The sequence below is a fragment of the Polyodon spathula genome, chromosome 37, assembly GCF_017654505.1.
Source record: "Polyodon spathula isolate WHYD16114869_AA chromosome 37, ASM1765450v1, whole genome shotgun sequence".
NCBI lineage: Eukaryota > Metazoa > Chordata > Actinopteri > Acipenseriformes > Polyodontidae > Polyodon > Polyodon spathula.
The window spans coordinates 530,447-539,205 of NC_054570.1; the positions used below are offsets into that span (position 1 = coordinate 530,447).

General features: G+C 40.0%; 1 protein-coding gene and 2 non-coding genes across 3 annotated transcripts; 2 read left to right on the plus strand and 1 right to left on the minus strand.

Annotated features, from left to right (window-relative positions):
- Window positions 1-264: 264 nt before the first annotated feature.
- Window positions 265-337, minus strand: trnak-cuu. Its single transcript has one exon. It is a non-coding gene; the product is annotated as a tRNA-Lys (tRNA).
- Window positions 338-719: 382 nt separating this feature from the next.
- On the plus strand, window positions 720-8,392 carry nrm (nurim). Its single transcript, XM_041235595.1, has 5 exons — window positions 720-903; window positions 3,663-3,862; window positions 4,423-4,599; window positions 5,091-5,189; window positions 6,143-8,392. Exons 1-5 carry the CDS (start codon window positions 753-755, stop codon window positions 6,365-6,367), a joined length of 852 nt encoding a protein of 283 aa, XP_041091529.1. The 5' UTR covers window positions 720-752; the 3' UTR covers window positions 6,368-8,392.
- Window positions 2,001-2,073, plus strand: trnak-cuu. The gene has a single exon. It is a non-coding gene; the product is annotated as a tRNA-Lys (tRNA).
- Window positions 8,393-8,759: the final 367 nt, after the last annotated feature.

Consider the following 8,759-nt stretch of genomic DNA (forward strand, 5'->3'; position numbering starts at 1 on the left):
ATATTGTTTTGTTTTTTTTTAGAAACGCTGTGTATAATAAATACCACGAGTTTTAATTGACAAATAAATATATAAAAGTATAGAAATAAATAAAATGTATCAGTTTGCAAACAAAGCTATTTGTAATTGACTGCCCTTATTTTTGAGCGAAACAGTAACTGAAAAATCATTCATCGTTATTATATTGACTAGACCACAATAACCTCTTTGGATAAAAGCATTTGTAGTATGTATGTATTTTTAAAAAAATATTTTAAAACATATCGCCCAACGTGGGGCTCGAACCCACGACCCTGAGATTAAGAGTCTCATGCTCTACCGACTGAGCTAGCCGGGCTTCTGTTTAGTTCCGTAATACTCGGATATAATCACACACCAATGATAAAATGTAAGGTTACGAGATGAAAAAAAGCATAATTTCAAACTGCACTGAGATTGCTCCTTGTTGCCAGCAAATGGATTTAATGTGGAGAAGTAGCGCCCTCTAACACTGAATAAAATCAGCGAATAAAAATACAGGTCGTAACAAACACAGCAACTACTCTGTATTTATGTGTTTTTTTATTTATTTATTTATTTATTCTCTTATATTCAGAAATGAAAAGACTCCAAACCAGGATAAGAAAGAAAGAAAGAAATGTATTTTGCAGGACGCACATGTCAAACACCGCCCCCTGGTGGCGACTGTAACCTCGCACACGCAATGCCCACCCGGAAGAGAAGCCGGTTGCTTGGGGCAGATTGTGTCCAGCATGGCCGCGGTTAGCTTTAGCGGTTTGTTCCTGGCGTCTGTCGCCTTGACAAACTTTATTTTCGTGTTCGGGACGTGCGTGGAGTTTGTCAGGTTCATATCCTTCCGAGCGATTTACTATAACATCACGGGGATGGCGCCGCAGATCCAAGGTAAAGAAGAAAAGGGATACACCGAGCGCGCAAGAACTGTAACATTGTTACATGAATGCACAAAGTACTGCACAATTGAGCGTCTATTATAAATAGGGCTTTTATTTTTTTAAATCAATCAAGATATGAGGGTAAAAAGACTTCTTTTGGGAATTAGTGTTTTGATTATGAAAGCGAATCTGCTCAAACCCCCCGAAAACTATAGAAGCCCTAATTATAATCTCTCACAATAGGAATCGAGGCGCTGCTGGTTAAGTCGTTTTGATAAACCCGTATTGTTTGATGATGCGAGCCGAAAAAAGCAAAAAGTATGCAAATCCTGTAAAATATTACCCCGACACAAAGACTACAAGCGTAATTAAAACGCGCTTTTACAACGCGGGGAGATGTCAGAGATTCGATTTTATTTTAAAACTATTGTTTTATTAAAAAAAAAAAAAAAACTGTATAGGTCTTCATCGCAAACTATTTATCTTTTTGTAAAAGAACCCCAAAATGGTATTAGTTATTTCAGCGTTTAATTTACCTCCGGATTTAGTTGACGTTCAGAAGTATAATTCCACACAGGAGTCAATAAAGTCTAGGTGATACAGAGACAAGTATAGTTGCAAATAATACCAGTTTAAAATCTTCTGATTTTTTATTTTTATTTTCACACTATTTGTGCTGTAGTGTGATTAGTCCATAGCAGATTTACAGTGCCTTGGTGTTTTAAACGCGGAGGTTTAGACCCAAGACTCAATACAGCAGGGCTAGTTACCAGCCTGCTGTATCACTGCACGCTCAAAATGTGCGTCTTTTAAATTGTACAGCATATTTATTTTATTTTAATATGCAAAGCCAAAGAAAACAAAATAACTAGATGACAGAATCTTGTGGATGGATCTGTAACTCAATTGCCGATTAATCGTAATATATAACACCATTGCGCTAATGAAATCTGTTACCACGCCCCGCTTGCTCTCGGCTGCTGTATCGTTAGTTACGGTTGCTTTGTAATGTCGGTTATTGTAGTGTATCGGATGCACAAGCCATTGTAAATTTCAAAATGGAAGTCCCGCTCAACCACGTTGTAGACCGGCAGGGTGTGTCAGCCAGCCCGGCTAGCTCAGTCGGTAGAGCATGAGACTCTTAATCTCAGGGTCGTGGGTTCGAGCCCCACGTTGGGCGGTAATTTTATATTATTACTTTAACGTGGAATGTTATTTACAGTATTATTGATTCATTGAAGTAAACACTAAACACGCATGTTTATTAAGTTGTATTTCTTAAGTAAAAAGAAAACTAAATATTGTATTGTCGATATATATAATATATATATATATATATATATATATATATATATATATATATATATATATATATATATATATATATATATATATATATATATACAGTGCCTTGCAAAAGTATTCAGACCCCTGACCAATTCTCTCATATTACTGAATTACAAATGGTACATTGAAATGTTGTTCTGTTCGATATTTTATTTTAAAACACTTAAACTCAAAATCAATTATTGTAAGGTGACATTGGTTTTATGTTGAGAAATATTTTTAAGAAAAATACAAAATTGAAATATCTTGCTTGCATAAGTATTCAACCCCCACACATTAATATTTGGTAGAGCCACCTTTCGCTGCAATAACAGCTTTAAGTCTTTTGGGGTAAGTATGTACCAGCTTTGCACACAGTGTCGGAGTGATTTTGGCCCATTCTTCTTGGTAGATTTGCTCCAGGTTGTTCAGGTTGGTTGGACGACGCTTGTGGACCGCAATTTTCATATAGTGCCGTGATTCTCAATGGGATTGAGATCAGGACTTTGACTGGGCCACTGTAGGACATTCACCTTTTTGTTCTTGAGCCACTCCAATGTTGCTTTGGTCTTGTGCTTGGGATCACTGTCCTGTTGAAAGATGAATTGCCTCACAGGCTTCAGTTTTTTAGCAGACTGAAGCAGATTCTCTTGTTGGCCTCTCTGTGGCTTCTCTCACAAGTCTCCTTGTTTGAGCGCTGAGTTTTGAGGGACGGCCTTTTCTTGACAGTGCCTGGGTGGTGTGATGCAGCTTCCACTTCCTGATTATTGATCCAACTGTGCTCACTGGGATATCCAAACACTTGGATATTATTTTGTACCCTTTCCCTAATCTATGCATTTGTATTACTTTATCTCTAACTTCTGTAGAATGCTCTTTGGTCTTCATTTTCCTTCAGATTCACAGCCTTACCAGTGCTCCTTCAACAGTGGGGTTTTTATCCAGAAAATGTGACAGTAACTTTAATGGTTCACAGGTGGAGGCCAATGGTAAGGTAATTGTGTCCTCATTAGGGCAATTTCTTTCATCAGTGCAAACTGGGAGCTTCCACAGCACAGGGGAATGCTTATGCAAGCAAGATATTTTAGTTTTTTATTTTTCTTAAAAATATTTGCCAACATAGAACCAATGTCACCTTACAATAATTGATTCTGAGTTTCAGTGTTTAAAAATAAAAATAAAATATCAAACAGAACGAAATTTCAATGTACCATTTGTAATTCGGTAATATGAGAGAATTGGTCAGGGGTCTGAATACTTTTGCAATGCACTGTATATATATATATATATATATATATATATATATATATATATATATATATTATATATATATATATATATATATATATATATAGATATATATAATATTGATATATATTTATTATTATGTAACTTTAAATAATACACTGAAATAAGTGAATATTCCCCTCTCTCCCGTAACAGAGTCATCCTCCCGCGACTGGTCAGCGGTTCTTCAGGACCCGGCTGTGCTTTGGCCCCTTGCGGTCGACCTGGCCTTGCTCCTGCTCTTCGCGGTGCAGCACAGCCTTCTCGCCGCGGAGCCGGTGAAGAAGCGCCTCCAGGCGGTGTTCGGAGTGCTGCAGCGCGGCTTCTATGTTTTCACCACTGCCTTGGCGCTGCAGGTACAGCGAGCATTTCTGCGCAAAAAGAATAGATCCTGTGCTTTTGATAAGTATCTTTCACACCCCAGGCGACGTGGTTTGTCGCACAACAACTAGGGAATTGACCAATCAGAGAACAGCTTTAATGCAGGGTGAAGCACTGTTCAAAATGGAGGAAACAATAATACTGTAGGAGAAATACCCAGAGCTTTGTGATAATGGGCATCACACTTCTAAAGATACAGATTTGAAAGACAGGGAAGTGGGAAGCCATTTCAAAGGAACTGGATAAGCCCAATATATATGATTCATTGCCATATATGGTGAAATACTGTCAAAGAAGACACTCGTAATTTCCACATCATGTTGACGAATAAGACTCCCATTACAGAGCAGTTTGATCCATTCCACTTTGTACTATGCCTAATAAGCACACCTGAGCTTGTTACCTATACACTGGGTTGTAGTAAAACCTGGAATGGGTGAAATGGCTATGCAGTCTGTCTTTTTTTCCCCATCCCTGATCTAAACAAAGCAGCTATATAACCCTGCCTCCTGTCCGTCTCTGTGTGTGTCTCTAGGTGTTGATCCGATACTGGCAGCCTGTGCGTGACGCCCCCTTTCTGTGGAACAGCAGTACTGCGCCCTGGAGCACCTGGCTGCCTCTGCTGTGCTTCATCATTCACTTCCTGTGCTGGCTGATCATATTCAGCATCATCCTCATCTTCGACTACGCAGAGCTGATGGGCATCAAGCAGGTGCGGGTCTGAGTCAGCAAGCATCTCGCTCTGTGTCTGCCGCTCCTGCTGTCAGAGATGTTTGCAGTCATTGTCAGTCAGTGATTCATATTTAAGTTACTGGAGCACGATGTGTTTTTTTTTTTCATTGTTTTCAGCTGCTTTTGCCTGTCTTTCAAGGTGTATTATCACTGTCTCAGTGCTGCCCCCTGTGTGTCAGGTGTATTGTCACTGTCTCAGTGCTGCCCCCTGTGTGTCAGGTGTATTGTCACTGTGTCTCACTGCTGCCCCCTGTGTTTCAGGTGTATTGTCACTGTGTCTCACTGCTGCCCCCTGTGTTTCAGGTGTATTGTCACTGTGTCTCACTGCTGCCCCCTGTGTTTCAGGTGTATTGTCACTGTGTCTCACAGCTGGCCCCTGTGTTTCAGGTGTATTGTCACTGTGTCTCACAGCTGCCCCCTGTGTTTCAGGTGTATTGTCACTGTGTCTCACTGCTGCCCCCTGTGTTTCAGGTGTATTATCACTGCCTGGGGCTGGGTGACCCTCTCTCTATGAAGTCCCCGCGAGCACAGCGGCTCTACTCTCACCTGCGCCACCCTGTCTACCTGGAGGTACCTGAACTTTGGTTTTAAAAAAGCAAATTTACTTTCATGAAAGATTTCAAACTAGCCCTTTTCTTATAAAGCCACTTATTGCACACCCCTTTTACATTCCACCACATCAGCCTTTCAGTGAATACACATTCTTACATTCCCTGTGTAGTTTCTGTAATTCTTTTCTGTCTTTCAGTTCAATTGACCACTTTGGAGACTTGTAACTAGTCTTTGGAGACGAGTAACTAGTCTTCTAGTAAAATTGACTGATTCCAGTAGGCCAATTCAGTCTCTTAATTAGTTCATTAATTGTTAACTTTCCTTGTCTTCAATGGCGATCACAGTTAATGGAGCTAATTTTACAGTCATTTTAAAAAAGATATTCGAGTTTTCTTCCCAGCCGATTTGAATCAGTCAGGGTGTTTTCTTGTTAGTTGCAGCTGGCAGTTGTTATTCGCTGCTCTTCGTTCTTCTAACTAGACAAAGCACTTTTCATTGTAACCATTAACAAACATGTCTGTATCGGTGAATGTCCATAAAAATTATAAAAATAGACAGTGTCTGACCTAATACCCAGGATGATCCAAAAAGTCAACTAAGTCGACTTATTTCCATTGGGAAATGAAAAGGGAGGAAGCCATATATCAAAAGAAAATGACATATTAAAATTAAAATGTTATAATATGGGTCGTGTGGCCATTCAAGAAGACACTGTTTCTCCCATCTGGAGTCTGCTAAAAAAATATGGAGCACTGCACGAATTTGTGTCCATGCGCAGGGGTCAATAACCAAATTGGGTTTACAGTAAAGAGAGTGGCCCCAGTTTCTATCATTGGTTGCTGTGGAGATGTGGCCAGCTCTTCTCCAACCCACTTCTTATCACCAATTACAGGTGCCCTACAGGTACTGTTTAGTTTAGCGTATGGTTCTTGCTTCTTGATTGTCTGTGCAATGCTCTCTCCTGCCCCCAGGTGTGTGTGGTTTTGTGGGCAGTACCCTGCCTCTCTCTCGACCGACTGCTGCTGTCCGGTGTGCTCACCCTTTACCTGACCTGTGGCCACTCCCTGGACACCAGAGACTACACGTACCTGAGTGCCCAGCTGCGCAACAAGCTGGACCTGTTCAGCCGCTCCGCCCAGCCCGGGACCAACGGTCAGCCCGTCAGCGCCACCGCAGCCAGCCGCAAAGAAGAATGAAACAAGGGGGCACCTGATTGGGTCTGTGCCTTGGAACCGCTGACCAATCAAATCAAATCAGATCAACACCAGTGACCCTCAGATGATTGTCAGCACTTGACTTCTGTGGACCAGTCAATCCCAATAATCGAATAATCGGTTTGTGCAGCTGTACTAAATATCCTCTTGTTTTGTGTTTTAGTTCACGACAGTGTTTTTCTTTTAATACTTTTTTTTTTTAACTGTTTAATATAAATATATTTTTATACCCTTGCCCAAGTCAAAGAATCAGATCTAGCAATGATGCCCTTTCTCCGCCAGCGTTAGAAGATGCCAAGGCCGTGCTGATCAACAGACACAATTACAAATGACATTTTAACAGTTCCGTTGCCTGCTTTTGATATTTGATCGTTTGATTCTCATTGCAATGACTCAAATAGCTTTTCATTATTTTAAGTCTTTGTTAACAAGCTTTCATTGTGAGTTCAGGAGCTGCTTTTCAGTTCTAGTTTGCTGCCATTGACACATGTAATGTAGACTAGATCAGCTAAAGCAGCAGCATCAGCGCCATCTAGTGCACAGCTGTATATTTCCAGCAAAACTAATGGGCATGTCATTTGTCGATGCTGGCTCTCACTTCCGTGAAGACTGTTCTACATTAGGAATGTCTCTGGCAGGCTGCTGGAACGGAAGAACATCTGGATTCTGATGAAAACACCAAACAATAATTATAAAAAAGTATTTGAGTCATTACAATAAAAACCATTCTGGATGATTACTGACATTATAAAAAGGTTGGAGGGCACATTAAATAAGTATGTTTCTTGTTCTTTTAGGGAGTTTTTTTTCGTTTCTAAATAAATGTTTTTATTAGAAAATGCCTTTTAAGAAGCCAGGAGTAGTTCAGAATTATTCCCTGAAAACACACACACACACACACACACACACACACACACACACACATCTTTTGCACACATTTTCTTTAAAATGTTACCAGTAAAACAAAAATACAGTTTACTTTATAGATAAAGGTGATCCCTCCCCTTTTTAAATTCTGTATTGCGCCCTGAACTATAAAAGATTCATGTGGTTCCATCTACTATTCCAATCAATCCTGCGTCTCGTGCATGCACTAGGCAGGTCTCGCGTGTGCAGTTCTGAAACAAGCCCATGTATTTCCATACTATCTTAAAGAAAGTTTGCATGCCTTTCTTTCTTGTATTCTGTTCAGGTTGGTTAATGATGTGAAATGGCTGGGGGAAATGACAATCCCCAAGTGAAACGACCAAGAACGTGCAAGAGGAACAGACTACCTGAAAGTCAGAACAAATAGAAATACATTCAACCTGGTACGATTTCAGATACTAGCTTATAAAATGGAAATATACTGCTTCATAGTGTGTGGGGGTGGGGGTGGGGGTGGGCAGTGGAATAGACCTCCAGCTCTGTGATTGGACATCCCTAGGGCTCTCATAACCACCTACTGCTGCATGTAGTGGCAGGGGTGTTTCCAGTAAGCCTGCAGATTTCGTTCTCATAATGATGATACACTAGAATCCCATGCTGTGGTCTCTGTGCTGTATTCCTGTGGAGTTTGTTTTCTTTGAAGTTGCAGCCAGACAGTGCCCACTGGATAAAATATACCGGTCTCTATGTACTTAATTCTCTCATAGCTTAGTTCCTGTAATGTTGCTGACAGATAGTGTCCCAAAGTCATGTTCAGTAAACACTACAATAGCACACACTGGTGTCCTTTTACTGTATTCTGCTTAAACTGGACAGAAAAAACATTTCAATGTATATATGTTACATTGTGTTTAACCATAAGTATTACTGTTTAGTTTTTTTTTATATATAGGTAATATTTCAGCATGTATTGCACACACACACACACTGTTTTGTGTTTGTATTTGTCGTGTATTTATTTGATTTATTACATAGTACAGTTAAACATGACTTGGTGGGTTTTGTCACCAGCTCTGTGCTTGTCAGGTTTTGTTAATAGTACACGGCTTATTTTAAAATAAAAACAAATAAAAAAAAAAAGCTGGCCTGTTTTCTGTATTTGAATTGCACATCAAACACCCTACACCAGGCTGCTGCCTTTATCTAGCGATAAGATTTCCACTGTGTGACGTGCAGAAATAGTTTATTGATTATTTGTATTTTGAAAGGTTAAGGGACTATAGGATGTGAATTTTGCCTACAAGTTACTGTCAAAATGTAAGATTCCCATAGAAGTTGTTTCACCTTTAATGGAACTCCCATCACGGGGTAGAATTGCAGAAATTCATTTTTCCTGCTCTGCAGGCATATTCTGTGATCTTTCCTCGTGTGTACTGTGGAGTGATTCATGCATTGAGTGGCAGTTATTGATTGGCAAAAGTGATCATTTGCACGGAATATATTGAAA

What these genes read in the sequence shown, in the direction of transcription:
- nrm (XM_041235595.1), top strand. Translation starts at nt 753, where the DNA reads ATGGCCGCGGTTAGCTTTAGCGGTTTGTTCCTGGCGTCTGTCGCCTTG. An exon ending in AGCTGATGGGCATCAAGCAG is followed by an intron (nt 4,600 to 5,090) that starts GTGCGGGTCTGA and finishes CCTGTGTTTCAG; the next exon opens with GTGTATTATCACTGCCTGGG. An exon ending in GCCACCCTGTCTACCTGGAG is followed by an intron (nt 5,190 to 6,142) that starts GTACCTGAACTT and finishes TCCTGCCCCCAG; the next exon opens with GTGTGTGTGGTTTTGTGGGC.